Source organism: Schistocerca americana, chromosome 10 (genome assembly GCF_021461395.2).
Source record: "Schistocerca americana isolate TAMUIC-IGC-003095 chromosome 10, iqSchAmer2.1, whole genome shotgun sequence".
Lineage (NCBI taxonomy): Eukaryota > Metazoa > Arthropoda > Insecta > Orthoptera > Acrididae > Schistocerca > Schistocerca americana.
The window spans coordinates 192,359,630-192,380,751 of record NC_060128.1 but is presented as its reverse complement, the minus strand read 5'-3'; the positions used below and the strand labels follow the sequence as shown (position 1 = coordinate 192,380,751).

General features: G+C 38.8%; 1 protein-coding gene across 1 annotated transcript; it reads left to right on the top strand.

Annotated features, from left to right (window-relative positions):
* The first annotated feature begins 62 nt into the window (after window positions 1–62).
* LOC124552551 (phosphopantothenate--cysteine ligase) lies at window positions 63–19,277 on the top strand. The gene is made up of 6 exons (XM_047126869.1): window positions 63–297; window positions 372–502; window positions 593–690; window positions 1,573–1,787; window positions 15,046–15,231; window positions 18,788–19,277. Exons 1-6 carry the CDS (start codon window positions 151–153, stop codon window positions 18,968–18,970), a joined length of 960 nt encoding a protein of 319 aa, XP_046982825.1. The 5' UTR covers window positions 63–150; the 3' UTR covers window positions 18,971–19,277.
* The last annotated feature ends 1,845 nt before the right edge of the window (window positions 19,278–21,122 follow it).

Below are 21,122 nucleotides of genomic sequence, written 5' to 3'. Positions count from 1 at the left end.
TGGTACTGTAGGTATTCTCTTGTTAATTGTTATGTCAACATGCTGCGAGCAAGGTACAAACTACAAACGTATAATTCGCACTAGTTTGTTGCCTCAAGTGGGTTGTATCGTTTGGGTGGAGATATAAATTGTGAAGACAGTTGCGCAATAATGGGAGATAAAGTAGAAGGCGTCGATACCTGCGATGAATTTTTCGCGACAAATCCCAAGCCATCCGATTATGATAAGCAATCGAAACGAATGAAAGACTTCTGTCAGCACCACACCAATTTGAAAACAAAAATTGTTTTGATCACGGTACGGGACCTGGCCAATATTGACACTGATAGTATTTGTCGTAGTGTTTGCTCAGATAAACTTTTATTTTGCAGTCTGGGGGTACAACGGTGCCGCTGGAACAAAATACCGTCCGATTTGTTGACAATTTTAGCGCCGGCACTAGAGGGGCATCGTCTGCTGAATACTTTCTGAAAAGCGGATATGCTGTTATTTTCTTGTACAGGTTGTGTAGCATCATAACTTGCTAATTCAAAGATCAAATATTTTTCTCCGGCAGTTTCAAGTGCAACAGTTTTTATTTTGTTCTGTTTAGGTCAGGCTCCTTGGAACCATTTACTCGACATTTCCCAGGACATACCTTACTTGATGCACTAGACATTTCTTACGAAGGAGAAAACACAAATATAGCAGGTTAGTTGATTGACTTCTCATCCGTGATAGTGATCTGCAACGTTTTTAAGCCGTTTTTTTTACCTACAGGAACAATGAATAATGTATGCTCAGACAAACTGAAAACCATGGGAGACTGTAACAAAGAACAGTTGTTATAGACGTTTTCGTGTGTGAGAGGCATACAAAAACTTCTCAGGCTACATTATTTTTCCTACTCCACGATTCATTGTGATTTGTTATCCACCGTCATACTACACAAGTTACATATCTCAGTTTATTGAAGTGTGCATTGTAAGTTGTCCAGTGTTAATATAAATGATGTAACAAGTAGGAAAGGGTATAACAGAAGTATCCTGTGAAATGGCACCGTCATTAAGATACAGTAACACTTATATTTTAAGAGCCGGTTGCAAATCAGAGTCTGCCAATCCTGCTTAATGCTCACTGCAGTTTCCCCATATATCTTCAGACAAATGTAATGTTTTCCTCAAAAGAGCCATACTGATTTTCTGTCCCATTCTTTCCCAGATTAACTAGTGCCCGACAGTAGTAACTTTAATGTACATAGTTGTGATTTCATACTAGCACATAAAGTTAGAGATACATTCATCTTATTGGCTACCAGGAACTAGATACACAAGTGAATGCTGTTAGTCCATAATAAATTATGACATTTCTGTTTGCTTATGTTGTTGATTATATTTTAGTGCAAATATACAATCAGCTTTCGTGCAACTGTTTTAGCCTCCACTTCACAACATTTTCTTTGATTTTTTAAGATTTTAAGTGCGTTTATTGTCTGTAGTATTATTATGTATCAGTAAGTGTCTCAGTGCAAACAGTCAGTAATGAATACAGGTTTCTGACTCACTATAATTAGTTTCTGAATGTGTTACGCAGTGCGTACGGAGGTCATACCAAAGCTGTTGCCAGTGCTGCAAGACTACCACAATGCAATAGAGTCAAACAGATTTTTGGGAGTTCAGTTCAAAACCCTCTCTGACTACGCTTGGTTGGTCCATGCTGCATGTGATGCTGTACAACCTCTCGGTAACCGTGTGATGTTGTATATGGCTGCTGCTGTGGCTGACTTCTATGTTCCTGCGAAAGAGATGGTAAGGGTGAAAGATTTATGAAACAGTAAACTGGTCAAATGAGCTACTGATTCTTTCTTTTTGATGTTCCAATTTGCTGTAGCATATCATGAATATAGTCCTTGTAATCAGATATAATTGATAGCATTCAGCACTTTATTTAAGAAAAATCAACAGTATTTATCAAGTTAAAAAATATTTGGACTACAGTTCCTAGTCACATTAGAATTGTACACTTCTGTCCTCATCACACTCTGTTACCATGCAGTGATACGTCGGGCACAGCAGCTCACAACTAAGCCATGATAAGTGTCAACTGAACACTCTTGGAAGCACAGCTGACGAAGGGGACATTGTCCGATGCACAGTAGCCGTGTGTACGAGACTGACGAAGACAGAAGTGAATGATTTTAGTATAAGAGAAGGACTCATAGTCCTGTGTATTTTATTTTGTGAAGGATACAAAGCTGTTGTTCAAGTTTTAATAATATGTGTCAGGTGTTGACAACCTGATGAGGAGAGCAAGATCTGTCAAAGTGCATTGTTGAATTGTGTAACATACGATTTAAGTGGTTAAATGCCACTAGTTATTATTGATAAAGTATAACATTCTTTACCTCACATCTGAAAAATTTGTACTGTTGAATTATTGTAATACCATCACTGCTCTTGTGTATGCCCTTCTGTGCTGTACTGGAGTATAGACAACTGGAGATGGCACTATCATGCCCCTTTAATAGGTATATCTGTAAAGAATCATGGTCTTTTGTTGATCAGGTTAGATAAAGTACACTGTCTGTTCCACAGACTTACACTGACGGAATCCTGGAGGACGTGGGACATGCCTGCAAAACTAAAACACGTAATACATATTTCCAAAAGAACTTATGTGCTTTTGTTTATTACACAGGTTGTTTGTGGGATTAGTTAATATGATAATCACCGGTGTTCAAATATACAGCAAATAATGATACTCCTCACGGAAATAGCAGCACAGGATGGGAAGGAACACCAGATACAATCAATGTTTATGCCTGGGGTTGTTATTCGGCATAGACTGTGATTGGCAGCCGTTGAGAGAAGGGGGTGCAATCAGGTGAAGAATGTGGTGCACATTGGAACATATGATTCCTGTTGTCTGGGCTCTGAGATCACACGTGGACCATTCCAGAGACTAGTAGAGAAAGCTCACAGTCTGCAGCATTGTCCCCAGAAGTTATCGTGCTCCCACAGCTCTAAATTGAGGACTGGACTAGAGACTTCAAAAGTTTGCAGCAAGCTAGGTTGCGACAACCTTGACTAGGCTGGGTGTGCACTACACATCAGAGGCTGAGGCTGATATCCTGACTCTCTCTCTCTCTCTCTCTCTCTCTCTCTCTCTCTCTCTCTCTCTGTGTGTGTGTGTGTGTGTGTGTGTGTGTGTGTGTGTGTGTGTGTTTTATGATGAACCTTATGCATTTCTTTTCGTTTTCTGTAAAGACAAAGAGAAAAGGTGAAGCGGTAGCCCAGCATAGAGACTGTGGCTACTGTCGTATATTTTTGATTTTCAAATGTTAAAAACGCAGATGTTTTTCCTTTCCCTCTGTAGGAGGAAGGACTTGCTCTCTGCTAGTGAATGGAGGTAGCCATTTTGGGCGATATGAATAAGTGAAGAGTATGTATTTTCTGTGTGCATCGAACAGAAGAATATAGTATTATTTTATTAACTGAAAGATTGTACAAGTTATTATTTCAAGTAGTAATGTAATAAAGGTAACTGAAGCCCACCTGTGTACTTTGGAAAATTTACGAAGATCCGATTAACGTAGATTTTGTAGGTGAATGCGGCGGTTGGACATAATATTATTAATTGATGAGCATAAATATACCACAAGAGAAAGACAATTTCATTTATTTGAAACTAATATAAAAGGATACCTTACTCGTTACCAGGCATTGCCCAGCTTATTGCACTTGTCTGAGTGCCGAAAAAATAATCTCATTAATTCAGTATATCTAAAAAGCCACACACACTAGTTTTTATTATAATATATATTTTTTTGTATTAGAGTGTGTGAGATGGGTGATGAGGGGGGGGGGGGGGGGGGGGTTGCACCTAAGAGGTTTTTTTTAATTTGGCAACTCTGTCCAGTGCTGATAACAATAGGTGTAGGCGACCGGGCAGTGTGAGAATGCCCTCTACGATCAATTGTGTCAAAATCCTAATGGTTAACTGCTAAAAAATCCACAACAAAGTGCCAGGGATGTGGAGTTCGTATTATACTAGGATATGAGGTACAGGAAGCTGTTGAATTGGCAGCAGAGAGATTTTTGGGGAAAATTTAAGTATATATTAAAATGATAGGGTAATGGTAAACAGAGGTGTTTTTTTTTTTTTTTTTTTGCAGTAGACAAACTCAAATCCACCAAGGTAGAAATTAAAGCTGCATATGATATAATTTGGGCAAGACTCAATGTTAGGGGTGGGCACAACGTGGTAATTGGAGCCTTCAGGCGACCACCAGAACACAACTCCTGATGTAATCAAAAACTTTAGAGAAAACCTCAGTTTGCTAGTGTGTAAGTACCCGACCATACTGTCATATCGGAAGAGACTTTTATTGGCCAACAATCAATTGGAAAAAAAATTCTGTTTCTTAAGTGATCTGCGAAACATTATTAAATGCATTCTCTGAGCACTATCTAGAACAAGTGGTTCATAAGTGCTCTCTTGATGGAATTATATTGGATTTCTTCTTCTTTCCCTGTTCCTTTGAGCCATATCGGCACCGGGCTGGGACGGTTGTTTACGGATTTGACATGCTTAATTTAAGGGATGTTGATATGCTCTTCCTGTTGCCACCCCAACTGCCTATGTGTAGTGTTATTCATGTAAAATTGAGCAAAAGTTTTCAAATCATGAACTGAGATGGGACTTGAGAAGCAGCTCAGTATTCACAAAGTGGGATGTGGGAAACCACCTACGCTACACATCCAGGTCACTGGCGCACCAGCTGTCACCGTTAGTCTGCCAGGGGCTGGTGCACCTAACCATCCCACAAACAGCTATACTGGCGGGTATGGGAATCTGTTGGATTTATTAGCAGTTATTAGGCTCTTTTCATAGAAACTAGGGAATGGTGGGTGTGACTGTGAGGCAATTGTAGCGACAATGGGTACAAAAAGACAAAGGGCAACTAAAGCAAGTAGAAGGACACATATTTTCAGCAAACTCTGTAAAAAGGCAGCAGTGTTGTATCCCAGTAAGGAACTCATAAAAGTTAGCTCTTAAGAGGACCATGTGGAAAAAAATTATGGCTCACATTTAGAAGAACAATTTATTGTAGGAAACGGACCCTCCATGGTATGCAGTCACTTTAAAGAAACAGAGACTATAGCATAAGTGTAAAACAGAGGAAATATTGAATGAAACATGTTTGGCTGTCAAGAAGGCAATGTGTGAAGCCTTCAGTGAGTACTGTAACAGAATATTTTTGAACAAATCTCATAAAGAATCCAAAGAAATTCTGGTCATACGTGAAGGGTGTTGGTGGTACCAAAGTTAGTGTCCAGATACTCACAGATGAGACAGGAAGTGAAATTGAGGCTAGCAGAGAAAATGCAGAAATGCTGAATTCTGTGTCCAATTATACCATTACAATTGAAACTCGAGGGGTATTGTCCCAATTTTTGTCTCGCACCTCTGCAAAGATTAGTGGTGTAGATATTAGTGTCAGTGGTGTTGAGAAATAGTTGAAATCGTTAAGATTAAACAAAGATCCAGGACAGAGTGGAATCCCTGTCAGATTCTTTACCAGATTTGCAGCTGAGTTAGTCCCCTTCAGCCATGATCTACACTACTGGCCATTAAAATTGCTACACCATGAAGATGATGTGCTATAGACGTGAAATTTAACCGACAGGAAGAAGATGCTGTGATATGCAACTGATAAGCTTTTCAGAGCATTTACACAAGGTTGGCACTGGTGGCGACACCTACAACGTGCTGACATGAGGAAAGTTTCCAACTGATTTCTCATACACAAACAGCAGTTGACCGGCATTGCCTGGTGAAACATTGTTGTGATGCCTCGTGTAAGGAGGAGAAATGCATACCATCACTTTTCCGACTTTGATAAATGCCGGATTGTACCCTATCGCCATTGCGGTTTATCGTATCGCGACATTGCTGCTCGCATTGGTCAAGATCCAATGACTGTTAGCAGAATATGGAGTCGGTGGGTTCAGGAGGATAATATGGAAAGCTATGCTGGATCCCAACGGCCACATATCACTAGCAGTTGAGATGACAGGCATCTTATCCACATGGCTGTAAGTGATCGTGCAGCCACGTCTCGATCCCTGAGTCAACAGATGGGGACGTTTGCAAGTCAACAACCATCTGCACAAACAGTTTGATGACATTTGCAGCAGCATGGGCTGTCAGCTCGGAGACCGTGGCTGCGGTTACCCTTGACACTGCATCACAGACAGGAGTGCCTGCGATGGTGTACTCAATGATGAACCTGGGTGCATGAATGGCAAAACGGCATTCACCCCTCCCCTGAATGAATCCAGGTTCTGTTTACGGCACATCATGATTGTCGCATCCGTGTTTGGCGACATTGCGGTGAACGCACATTGGAAGCGTGTATTCATCATCGCCATACTGGCGTGTCACTCGGCGTGATGGTATGGGGTGCCATTGGTTACACGTCTTGGTCACCTCTTGTTCGCATTGACGGCACTTTGAACAGTGGATGATACATTTCATATGTGTTATGACCCATGGCTCTACCCTTAATTCGATCCCTGCGAAATCCTACATTTCAGCAGTATAATGCACGACCGCATGTTGCAGGTCCTGTACAGGCCTTTCTGGATAGAGAAATTGTTCGACTGCTGCCATGGCCAGCACATTCTCCAGATCTCTCACCAATTGAAAACGTCTGGTCAATGGTGGCCGAGCAACTGGCTCGTCACAACACACCAGTCACTACTCTTGATGAACTGTGGTATCGTGTTGAAGCTGCATGGGCAGCTGTACCTGTACATGCCATCCAAGCTCTGTTTGACTCAATGCCCAGGCATATTAAGGCTGTTATTATGGCCAGAGGTGGTTGTTCTGAGTACTGATTTCACAGAATCTGTGCACCCAAATTGCGTGAAAATGTAATCGCATGTCAGTTCTAGTATAATATATTTGTCCAATGAATACCCGTTTATCATCTACATTTCTTCTTGGTGTAGCAATTTTAATGGCCAGTAGTGTACTATATATCCCTCGGATAAAATACTGTGCCCACTATTGGGAAGAAAGCACTAGTCACACACATCTATAAGAAAGGTAGCAAGAGTGATCCACAAAACTACCATCGAATATCCGTGACATCCAATTGTTGTAGAATCTCTCTTCTGAGCTCAAATGTATTGATGTATCTTGAACAGCATGATATCTTCTGTACAAACCATCATGAATTCAGAAAACATTGGTCAAGTGAAGCCAAATTCACACTTTTCTCACACGACATCCTGAAAGTCACGGATTGACGCAGTCATGTAGATGCAGTATTTGTTGATGTGTGAAAAGCATTTGACTCAGTAACACACTTACACTTATTATCAAAAGTACGATTGTGTGTGGTATTGAACAAAATTGGTTAAGGGATTTAGGATTTCTTGCTAGGGAGGATGCAGCAATGTCATCTTGAATGGATATATTAATAGAAACCCCAAATTTTCTGCATATGATACAATTATCTGTAATGAAGTACTGTCTGAAAAAAATCTGTGAAAATATTCAGTCAGACCTTGGTAGCATTTCAAAGTGGTGCAAAGCTTGGTGGGTTGGCTCAGATGTTCAGAAACGTAAAATTGTACGGTTCTCAAAATCAAAAAAGTAGTGTTCCGTGATTACAGTATCAGTGAGTCACAGTTATAATTGGTCAACTCATACAAATGTCAGGTGTAACAGTTTGTAGGAATACAAAATGGAACAATCACATAGACTTAATTCTAGGTAAAGCAGGTGGCAGAGTTTGGTTCTTTGCGTAGATCCTGGGAAAATGCAGCCAGTCTACAAAGGAGACTGCTTACAAATTACTTGGGCTTCCTATCTTAGAATATTGCTCAAGTGTAAATGACTCATACCAAATGGGACTAACAGGGGATTTGAATGTACAGAAAGAAGGGTGACAGGAGTGGCCACAAGTTTGTTCGACCCACGAGAGAGTGTCACAAAGATATTGAAAAATCTGAAGATAGCTTCAAATTATCCTGTAAAAGGCTACTTGTGAAGTTTCAAGAACCAGTAGTATGTGAAGAATCTGGAGATAATTCTTCAGTTGTCAACATATTGCTCCCGTAGGGACCGTTAAGATGAAATTAGACTAATTACAGACTGCACGGACACATTTAAGCAATCATTCTTACCACACTTCAAATGAGATTGCTAACGTGCTACATATCCTTTGCCGTGCACTCCACTGTGGTTTGCAGAGTACGGATGTAGGTGTACTGCACAAGGAATAATTCTCCTAGAGAATAGCGTGCAAACTTTTCACAAACAATAATGCTGGTGTTCTATGCTCATTTTGCACAGTGTGGTTCTCACCAAACATGCTGCACCCACGTGTACCAGTGAGCCAGAAAATGTGATCCGTCACACATTAACAAGTGGCAGCAGTCCAGATTCAGATCAGTCTAACCAATTGTGACTTTTCCATCACAACATTGCCACTGTCATAGGCACAGACAGATTCTGTCTGCTTGTAAGCACCACACCACAGTGTTGTGGGCTGATTGCTCCCATTTTATTTGGTGGTTGGGAGCTCTGATAGTGTCAGTGGGGTGGGGTCATTTTCAGTCTGTCGACAGAAGAATTTACGTATCTGCCAGTTCGAGACAGAAGCGGTAAAGTCCACATTTAACACTGCTCTCTTCAACAGCTGTCCACACTATTGGCAGATGCACACAATGTGCTGATAGTTGCAGTGCAGAAGCAGGAGGAGGTCTAGCTTTGTGAGTGCCTGAAGTTTATCTTTCATTAATGACCTTCAGAACATGAAAAATGTATGGGTGGATGGATGAGTATACCTTATAGACAACCAGATTCAATCTGTGGCAGCCCCTTACAGCGTGACTGCATAATACCAGTTTATGCCTATTCTGTATATTCTGGAGAGCTGCTATTATAGTCATTTCCCTCTCCGTTTGATGGGAACTCTATCAAGTAATTTATTTGAGATGGCTCACAACTTTTTTAGAGCTTTAATTTTAATGACAGCATTGTGATTGTATTAACATGCCGATTACGTTTTTTGATTCATTTGAAGTTATATAGTTTACTTTATAAGCCAATAATATAATTCATCCTCTGCATGTACGTTGACTTCTCAAGACAATTTGTATTGACATCTGTATAACGTGTGTCCCAGAAACATAGATCAATTCTCTGAAAGACAACAGAACAGGTCATTTAAGAAAAAAAAAAGCTGCCAGACATATGCTTTACTTCAATTAAAAATGCACATGAATGTTTCAACATTTTGAAATGCTTTTACTTTGTTACTTATTTTCATGTATAAGCTGTTATTTATTTGCCATTTTACAAGCATGTAGTTGGTTAGTAATATATTTCCAGTAGCTCAGAAAACATCATTAACGGCCCACAATAAATTTACAGAAGTTCACAATTGATTTTAAACAGTTTGCTACAAATTTTCAAATGCCCTACAACCAACTCCAGTGCACATTTTTACTGTCAGAACATGTTGTATTGCTTGTTGTAGTGCATTCATGGACCACACAATGCTAAAATGAAGTTATTATGCACTGTCTCCAAAATCAAGATGGTTTCTGGATGTTTTCCATATGTGAGTAAGTGCAAAAGCTGTTGTGGGCTTGTTGTAGATCATGAGAACACAACATTTCTTTACATACTGTTCAACTCCTCATTCACATGAAGCATTCATTAATCAGTCCTCCAGTTTCAAACAATGTGTTAAAATTAAAAACTGTTTACTCGAAGTTACAAAAGTTTCAAATTGGGTAAAATTTAACAGAGGGCTGTCAGTGCTCTTATCTTAAAGCGTATGTTGGTAATACCTTCCCGAGTGGTGATGGAAATGTAAGTTGGTGGAAGGGCTGATTTGTGTAGCCAATAAGAATGATGTTTGGGTTTCAAATGTGGGCAAAACAAATATTGCATTTTTCACAACATCCATTAGCATTGTACGTGTTGTTTACACAATGCACCTTAAGTTTTACAGAGAAACACGGATACATAAAAACACAAATAAAAGATTTAGCACAAGTGGTATCATTATAACCTGGAGATGTGACCTGTCTGTGGGGAGGGGAACAATATTTTATTTTTATCACATACAGGTTCCACTTCCTTTTATTTAAGAAAGGCTGTGTGTTAAAAGGTACTAATGAAACTTCACAAATAAAAGGAAGTGAAACATGTGATAAAAACAAACAGCCTTTTATGCAGTTATATGGATGTACCACATCTCCAACAAAATAAAAATATAGGAACAACAAAGGAATTATGGAAAACATAAAAATAATAAGACCATGATTTTATTGAAAATAACCATTGTACACTGCTGCTGCACTCTTCATGATATGCATAAATAAATCCTGCTTTTGAGAGTACTGTTTGTGCCACATGAACAAGTAACTGTCAGAAAGTTTTTTGCACTGTCTGATGTGGTGAAGAGATGTCGTGGCTGACCAGGTGCCATCAGTACTATTAGCATGTCCACATGTTTCGAGATCCCTAAATGTCACTTTTCGGTACACTGAAAAATGCTCAAATCCTTCCTCATTCAAGCAACTGTACGACCTAAAACAGTTGGAAAGACAGTCGTTCCTGATGACCCTGAAGCAGCACCTTCTTCATATGTCTGGGAACAACTTTGGAAAAACATTTGTGGGTTTCTCTTTGGATTCATCCCCCCCAATCTGCTGTATTTTCTTCTTCCAGACATAGCCTCATTGATCTGAAGAGCGACTCCATTGCCACTGAGTTTCTCACTTTTGTTGAAGCGCATTTCACCACATAGGTCTACTTCTATGAAGAAGCATTTCCAGTCCACTACTGTCTTCTCGGATAATTGTAGTTCACTGGCAGTAAAAAAGTGTGTGCACCTTTTGACCCAGAGATAAGTTAACTGTAGAATTTTTACAATACTTTACTTCCTTCCCTGAAACCAAGAATTTTTTTCTAATGTAGCAACTAACTCTGCGATGAGTCTGTTTGCAGCTCCACTGTATGCCATCTGTACTTTTTGTACAAGAAGTAAAGGTCACATTCCCACCACACTTTGGACACTTCCTAGACTGACTATAAAACCGTGCAACATACACCAGTTAACTACAGTGCCTTCATGTTCCATAAAGATGAGGTTCCTGTAGCAAAGTCATTCAGAGGCCATATGAGAAAACGCAGTGGAGTCAAATTGAATTATTCGCTGAAAAGAGGCTGAAGTCATCTGTTTTTGTATTTCTCATCATAGGTTACTTACAAGAATACCAAATGCAGCATTAATGTCTACGGTTGTGTTATAAGGTGATGAGAGACACTCATGTCAGAAAATTAAAAGGTACTCTCTCTGGAAATAAATATGCCCGAGTAAATTTTTCTTTTGGTTAGGGCGAAATATCCCCCATTATGCAAACACACCCCATTTTGATATGGTCCAATCTGAATAATCTGTGCACTACAAGATAAACTTTGAATGGAACCTACATTAGTATCTATTTATCGGTACCAATATTGTTACGGGTTGAGACACATTGCTCTTGCATAGACCGTGGGTGACACTACATGTCAGTCAGACAACACAACCAGTTTTCCAACTTCCATATTCATTGGCTTTGCAAACTCACAGTCAGACTGTTGCCTTCCAACCTGACCTAGGCCTCAATCTATGCTACAGGTCAGTCTGCCACCACAACTAATTTTTCTGCTTTCACATTCATTGGCTTCACCAACACAAAGCCAAACTGTTGCCTTCCAACCTAACCTTGACCTCAAGCTACACTATGGGTGAGTCTGTCACCACAACCAGTTTTTCTTGCTTCCACAACCAAAATGTCTCATTCCCACATAATATAGACATCAATAGGCTACAGGTCGTAATAGAAATACTAGTAAGCTGTAACATCAAAAAATAAAGAAAGGGTCATCTACACAATGCTTGTAATTCATCTTTCATCACAATCAAAATTCACTATTGTATACAATTTGCTTCTGATCAGAATGTCACAAAACAAAAATATCTGTAATTTAGACATATCTCATACCAAGTTCAACATAAAAAACACCAAACTGCGTATATACAACCATAACAGATTTTTTAAAAAGCCTTCAGCTGCCATTTTACTTATTTCCTGTAAGATTGTGCAATTTCGGCCTTAGGCCTTCTTCAAGTATTTCATAGATGATTTTTTGGTAGCAAATTTGTTATATATGTCGTTGCTCCTGTGACATCATGTTATGCTTATAAATTAGAGGTTTCAAGCTATTTTAGGAGCACGTTACTTTCGAGCAGTTGTTTAAGAAATCATTCAAAAAATTCATCACAGCTGCGGACCCTATCACACTGAAAATTATAAGACAGCAGAAGGGCCAAAATGCAGCAGAAGTAAAAAATTAATAATGGGTCTTCTATAAAATGTGAATTGTTTGTAACAGTTCATCACCAACACACCATTCCACATTCCACGGGTATTAATAATATTTCACCATATAAAGTGCTATATATATGAATAATAGAAATGACAGCATATCATAGTTGCAGAAACTGAAGAACAGGCCATCTACAAAACACAAAATTGTGAAGGCTTTCGTGGACACTTTGTTTGCAAACTGCCTGTTGGCCTCTGTCTTGGGTTCTTCAACCAACATTTTTCTGACGACTTTTCTGACCTTTTGGCAGCACGAGTGGCTGGTATTGTCCAGGCTTCACCCTCCATTATTGGTGGTGGACTGGAGCCGAACTCGGGTCCTCATAACATACATACGTGATGCACGAATGCCCGAGGGCTTCTCCGCAGTCATTTCTGGTGCAGTTCTCCTTTTGCTACCTGCAACAGTCATTCGCTGCAGCACGGGGATCCGAGATCTGTTTATCTTGAGGCTTTCTTCTTTCTTGTTGAAGCTATTCTCATGTTTGTGTATTTCTATAGCTTCTGTGGACAACCGGGTGCGATAGCCCGTATCTACAACCGAACCAGTAAAACAAATCCGCAGCACGTCATATGCGAAATGCGACACCTGGAAAATGCACAAGCTATATTAGAAGTATAACGGAATCGAACACTCGGCAGAGTGACACATCGGAAAAAGAAATGTCAGGTACGGCCTTTCTGCTGTACATTCCCCAAGTGATGGAAAGAATCAGCTGTATATTGCGCAAACACCGTGTAAAGACTATTTACGAACTGAAAAAGATGATCAAAGACTGTCTCAAATCAGCAAAGAAGAAAAGGAACTCACTTGCAATGTTGAGAATATACCACATATGCACGTGCGGAAATGTTTATGTCGGAGTGACTGGACGGTCAACCAATGTGAGAATCATAGAATATAACAGAATATAAGTGACATTGCAGGTTGAGGCAGGTGGAGAAATGGGCCATGGCATAGCGTGCACTGTATGAGGCTGACCACATAGTAAAATTCGCCGACACGAAAGTTATAGTTGTAGAGAAGAGATACCACACCCGCTCGTTCAGAGAAGCTATAGAAATACACAAACACGAGAATAGCTTCATCAAAATTGAAAGAAGCCTCAAGGTAAACAGATCCTGGATTCCTGTGCAGCAACAAACTACTGTTGCAGGTAGCAAGAGGAGAACTGCACGGAAAATGACCACGGAAAAGCCCTCGGACGTTGGCACACCAGGTACATATAGTCTGTGGCTCGAGCTTGGCTCCGGTCTGCCACTAGCAAATGAGGCTGAAGCTTTGACAATGCCAGCCACTCTTCTGGTGAAACTTCAGAAAACCATCAGACAGATGTCGGCTGAAGAATCTGAGACAGAAGCCGACAGGCTACACTACGTATGGAATTTGTTTCTCATTGGAACAAGAATTCACTATACTTGCCGCCAGACTGTCACAAAACAAATTTCCGTAATTTAGACAGGCTCAGTAATAACTGCTTCAACATAAGAAATGCCAATCTGCCTATATACATCTATAATAGAAATGACAAAATGCAGCATAAGTAGAAAATTAATAAAGGGCCGTCTATAAAACACGAATAATACATTGCTGTCTGTCACCAGCACAACATTCCACATTTAAGAAAAAAAAATTATTTGTGAAATTTCATCATACAAATTGCTAGATATGTCAATGATAGAAACGACAATATGCTCCTATAGTAAAAATTTAAAAAAAAGGACCATCTACACAACGTAAATAACTCTTGTGTGTCCGTCACCACAAATGAAATTTCGTATTCCGACTTATATTTACATCAGAAACATAGACATCCAGCCAAAACTTGAGTAAAAATAAAGCAATCCATTTGTATTTTCTCATTTTCTGGCTAAGTCATTATCTCTATAAATGCTTGTATCCAATTGGCCACCATTAAAGGTACGAGCACAGGCGTTGACAACTTTTGCGCTATACCGTGAACGAGAGCAGCGCACGGATGGCCCGAAGTAAAGTTCATCCTCAAATTGTTCTCAAATAGCAACAGGAGCAAACTTGCTAAAAATTGTAAATGCTCACTGTATTCGTGTGTTCTGCATTAGTGAAAATCTGTTACTTTTTAGTGATAACTTGTGCAATGAAATGTCTACTCAGTGCTTCATTTTGACGCACTTATAATCATTATACCAATCTTTGCACCTCATTGAAAGCTTATCTTGCAAATATTTGGAGTAGCGCATACGTCGACATTACGACCCATTTTTTTACTTTCTGGAATATTCATTTTAAATAAATAACAGCTCCAGTTGCATTAAATATATTTCTTATCGTGGCTGTTTGCAGTCTGTTCCAACAAAAAAGTAACATTCTTGCCTGCTTACTTTGTCTGGTATGATTATCGTCTTGGATACAGGATACTATTATTTTTTTAAATTATGGTACTAATAGAAGATGTGAGTACTTTGAGTCACATATAAGGGACACACCAGACAAAATAATGTTCCCTTTTCCTCCTGTGACATTGTTTTTTTTTTCAACATTCTTATAATTTTCCAAAGAGAAGGAAAATACCTTTTAGTGGATTTACAGAGAAATTTATTGGAATATAATTTTGATTTGCAGCCCGAACATAAAATTCAGTCATCTGGTGGCAGTCCAAAAATCCAGCTACGTGTAGCCCCAAAGATTCTGAGAGAGGTGGCAACAAAGTGGGCGGTGAGCACCTACATCGTCTCATTCAAGCTGGAAACCGATGAGGGGCTGCTGGTGCCAAAGGCGAAAAATGCTCTGGAGAGGTACAAACACAAGGTGAGTCGATGCAGTGGAGGAGGGTGTACTGGTGAGAAGCTGACTCTATTGCTTCTTTGATGACTAAACTGTGCTGCCTTAACTCACATTTGCACTGAACTTAAAACATGTTTCAGTTCATAATATTATTCCATTGAAGGCTGCTATATTTTGACAGCAATGTTAATTTTTCACATTCCCGTCTTCTCTAGTGACAAACATTTCTACATATGTATTTGGAGCGTCTGCTACGCTGAACTGGTACCAAAGTTCGAAGTTTCACATTGTGTGTTCACATCGAGAGCTATACTACAACAAGTGAAGAGGAAGAATTAATGGTAATTAATAATACTTGACGAAATAAGCGGACCGAGAAGCGTAGTTGTCTTCCACGGACAGTAACGTACTGTAGAAGACGTGGTGAGAATGACAGGCTGTGTGAGCTGCATTTGAAAGATGGTTCTAGTTTTTGCGACTTCACTAGGATGTTGCCGTTTCATTCTGAAATTCTAATGAATGTTATGGAGCCAGTTTTTTTAAAAGAAAGACACAAACTTCAGAAAAGCAGTTCCTGTGAAGCAAAGACTTGCTGTTACTCTTCATTTTTGGCAACTGCAGATTCCAGTGAAAGCCTTGCATATGTATTCCACATTTCCAAGCCAACCATATCTCATATAGTTCCTGTAGTGTGTGAGCTTTGGTTGAACAAATATGTGAAGGTAATTCAGTTTTCTTCCTATCTTCAATTTTTCATTTCTTGTGTCTGTACTTAAATATAAAACACCTGTTTTACTATCCACATCACTATTACTGGTTCCAAGTAGTGCAGTGATTTTTTGTAGATAATAACGCACGACTTGAGTATTTTTGTAAATGGTACTTCATACATTCCCGAGGCACTCTTCTGGTCCGTAGTGTGTGACAAGTTCTTATATTTTATTTCTCGTCCACTCCATTTTCAAATAGGAATAAACGATGCAACGTAAGATGACGTGCAACACTACACACAATAGCAGAAACAAACACTAGCACTGCGTAGCAGCATTTAGTAGTAGCAGACCGGGAGTGATATTCCTTCGATCTGTGCTGACGCAGCTACGGGACGCCATTTTCGTGGTCGCAGCACGTTGGAAATGTCGATAGCCCAGTAGTAGCTGCAAACGTTGCAGAACATGTTTCGAACTCAGTGTAAATGGGCCTTTGAGCTATCAGAATGTCATTAGTGGTGTACGTTTTTAAATGTAGTGTAATTGAACAGATAAAGAAATCTACTCAACAGACTGTGGCAGGAGCAAACACATACAAAAGTTAAGGAAGTATGCAAGCTTTTGGAACCGTGGGTCCTTCTGATAGACAAGTTGAAGTCGAAGGAAGTTGGATGAAGGAAAAGGAGTGGTGAAGTTTAGGAAATTGGGAGAGGTATGGTAAAGTGACCCAGAACCCCGAGGTCAGGGAAACTTACCGGACAGGAAGCTGTAATAATAGGTAGCAACGGTCATTTTTTTTCCTCTAGTGTTGTAGGTGTGAATATCACTGTTCTTCTCAAACTGTGATGGATTATTTATGATGAATTTCATCAGCGAATCTGTGTTGTGGCAGTGCAGTTGAGATGCTCATCTCCTTGAAGAGGTTCCTATGTGACAACTGCTGGGGAACACCACACATTGTTTGCACTGCTCACTTTAGTGCAGTGAATAGTTCCTTCCTGAGTGATGAGTTACCCCAGAAAACTATTCCATAAGACATTACTCAATGGAAATATGCAAAATATTTCAGCAGGTTGAGTCATTTGTTTCCAGGACCAGCTATTATACAAAGAGCAAACATACCTGAACTTCTTGTTTATCTTTTTCTGCACACAGGCAGCTGATGATGTTATCTGAAATCTGTTAAGTTATATAAATGCTTAGTATGAAATATTATGTAAAAAAATCAGCTGAGCAATTAAGTAATGTGAGCACATTACCACGAGTGATAATATGTATTAGACACCAGTCATCGTATTACTATGTATGCTGATGACATCTCTGGGGTTTGCTGGGCACGTAGTAATGATTGCCTAGAAAAAGCCCAAACACATTTTGAAAAAGAAAACCTGAGTGTCAATATTAACAAAACTAATTTAATTTATTTTAAGACAAGTGGCTCAAATAAAAATACTGTTGTAAATGAGGACATTCAGGAAAATACCTGTTCATAATGTAAATTTCTGGGGATATATATAGATGACAGACTTTCGTGGAATCAGCAAATACATCATGTCTGTGGTAAAATAACATCTAGTCTGTATTTACTTAGGAGATTAGTTCAATATCTAGATATTGAAGCAATAAAAATAGCGTATTTTGGGTTGGTGTATCCCCATCTATCTTATGGAATTGTATTGTGGGGTGGGTGTAGCCAATACTATATAAGAAGGGTATTTGTATTGCAGAAAAGAGTAATAAGAACTATGGCAAAAGTAAGACCCAGAACTTCATGCAAAAACCTGTTTATTAATTTTAATATTATGACTGTCTATGCAGTATATATGTTTCAATCAATATTATTAGTGAAAAAAGACAAAAAAGGGACAAACAGGAATATGGAAAGCCATGATTACGGTACAAGACACAAATCAGACTTTCATATGGTGAGTAGAAGATTGAATCTAACAACAAATACCCCATTCATTAAGGGAGCAATATTTTATAATTCTCTGCCAAACAACCTGAAACAGCTGTCTGGTAGAATTTTTAAAAATGAGATAAAAAAATGGCTTATATTGAAGTGCCCATACAGTATGGTGCTGACATGATTTGACCTCAGGAATGCTATGTTAAATATACTTATATAATCTTTTACTTAATAGCATGTAATCTATATATATTGTGTATCAATAATCTAAATGTAATTGTTGTAACATTGCCCATGCATGTTAAATACATGTTTCGAGCTGTAAGATAAATAAATAAATAATTTTCCCACATGGAATGTTTCCCTCTATTATATTAATATAAATAAATAAATTAGTATACTTCAGAGAAGCATACTGCAGTAGCTCCTTCTGCCTATTAATGTAAAATTTGACTTGTTTTTCGTACTGGAAGGCTCTACTTTTTGATGAAATCTGTGGAACAATATTGTGTGTAAGAACGGTACAGGTTATTTATGATGATTAAAATTGTTTTTTCCCTGAGCTTCAAGAAAAGTATTTCTTTGCAGTTACTATATTACCCCTACTACAGGACAATTACATAAAGAAACTGCTTGAAAGTTCAGATACCTTTTATAATGCACTTATATATGAGATAAGGAAAGGATAAATACTTTATTTCAGTTCCTGTAATAATGTGTGACATCACCAACAACTTTAATCTTAGCACAGTTCAGAGCACCTTTAACCCATACGGACACAGACTCTGATTAGTTTACTTTACAATGGTTCCTCATCCTGAGAACTGACAGCATTGTAGACGTATAATAAGATGTACTACGATCCCTGTTGTACACTTCACATATCTTAAATGTGCAATAAACGATAACTTCTCAGCTGTTAAATGTCCTGAGCCCTGATACAGTCTCCACATTGTTTCAGATGGTGATTGGAAATATTCTGAACACCAGAAAGTACAGAGTGCTGATTATAACACCAGACAGTGAAAAGGAAATACTACTCTCACCAGAGGAGCAGTCGGCCGGTGTCGAGATAGAGAGCAAGATAGTGGCCGTGCTCGCGGATAAGCATAGCGCACACATCGAATCTGCGGCTAGCAGTTGATGTAATATGCAGTCATTAGATGCAGTTTTGGGGAATTTTGGTGTCATTTGTAATGTGCCTAGTTTTTGTGAGAATGATGTATTTTGGATAAAACATTGCCTACAAAATAAATCAGAATGTTTCATAATGTTAAAAAACTGGAAAAATTACAAGCTATTTTTTGCTATGGCGTACCTGTTGGTTAGCATACAAATGTTTACCTGATGTATTATTGTATTGTATTGTATTGTATATTTATTGGTTCTGTGCATCATACATTGTACAGGGGTACATAGTGGTATAGGACAAGTCCAAAAATTGCAATAAATTTTGAACAGAAACTGTTGTATGGTTTACAGGATGTAACACAGTCCACAAATACACAAATAAATTTTACACACACACACACACACACACACACACACACACACACACACACACACAGGTATGACAGCTTACACATTTGCAGAATACACAAATAAATTTATACATACACATTTCTTATTTTGGCCTTAGTTGTATAAACTATTTAATAATAAATGAAAAGCAACAGTTTGCTTTTGTTCTACAATATTGTAGAACAAAAACAAACTGGTGCTTTTCATTTATTATTATAATGTTGTTCTACCAAGAACCGACGGAAGATTCTGTTAATATAAACTATTTAAAGTTTTTCACATATTTACATAGTAGATAAAAATCCATCACCACTTGAGGAGCTATTCTGTAGTAGGTAGTCACTGACTGCAGTTCTGAATTTTTGCGAGCTAGTTGTTGCCTTAATTTTTTAGGTATTTTGTTGTAGAGTTCTTTTTCTGTTTGCAGGGGCTCCTTTTTGTTTTAGTACCGTATGTGCAAACTGCACATGTAAATCGTTGTTATTCCTTGTGTTGTATGAATGGATATTTTGGTTGTTTGAAGCAATCTTGCTGTTGTCATCTATTATTTTCTTTGTGAACATTGTAGTTTCTAAGATATATAATCACGGTAATGGAAGAATATGAAGCGTTTTAAATGAATGTGCGAAGATTGATGTGCTGTGCCTTCCATGGCTCTTCTTCTTCTTCTTCTCCTCCTCCTCCTCCTCCTCCTCCTCCTCCTCCTCCCCAAATCAGACCATATCTTAGTAGCGATTCTGCTCGGGCATACTACACATTTTTTATGCCTTGCATTGATGTGCATTCAGCAAAAATTTTAATACTGTAACAAATGGTATAGTAAATGAGTTTTGCTATTTGGGGAGCAAAATAACTGATGTTGGTCAAAGTAGAGAGGATATAAAATGTAGACTGACAATGGCAAGGAAGGCGTTTCTGAAGAAGAGAAATTTGTTAACATCGAGTATAGATTTAGGTGTCGGGAAGTCTTTTCTTAATGTATTTGTATGGAGTGTAGCCATGTATGGAAGCGAAACGTGGACAATAAATAGTTTAGACAAAAAGAGAATAGAAGCTCTCGAAATGTGGTGCTACAGAAGGATGGAGAAGATTGGATGGGTAGATCACATAACTAATGAGGAGGTATTGAATAGAATTGGAAAGAAGAGAAATTTGTGCCACAACTTGACTATAATAAGGGATCAGTTGGTAGAGCATATTCTGATGCATGAAGGGATCACCAATTTAGTATTGGAGGGCAGTGTGGAGGGTAAAAATCGTTGAGGGAGACCAAGAGATGAATACACTAAACATATTCAGAAGGATGTAGGTTGCAGTAAGTACCGGGAGATGAAGAAGTTTGCACAGGATAGAGTAGCGTGGAGAGCTGCATCAAACCAGTCTCTGGACTGAAGACAACAACAACAAACAACAAATGGCATATAATTTTCTACGTAGTTGTGTGCGGTTCTCAAAACTAGACATAATTGTCTCAATGGGAATTCCGCGATCATTCATTAATAAAATATGGCGTTTCAGTATAGCGATCGAAGACTGAAATGCCATATTTTATTGTGTGTGGTTCTGCCATCTTAGGCCCTCTCAGATCCCGACTCCTAGAAATTTGGTGTTATTCCCGGTTTCAAGTCTTTTGTCTGAAAGTTCTGTGGTTGCAGCTAGAGGCTGTTTGTTCTGTGCTGTGTGTAATTGCATATTGGTTGTTTTCTGTGTGTATTATTAAGTTGTTCATTGCAAACCCTTCTGCTGTATGTGAAGTGCTCATTTTTATTTCATTT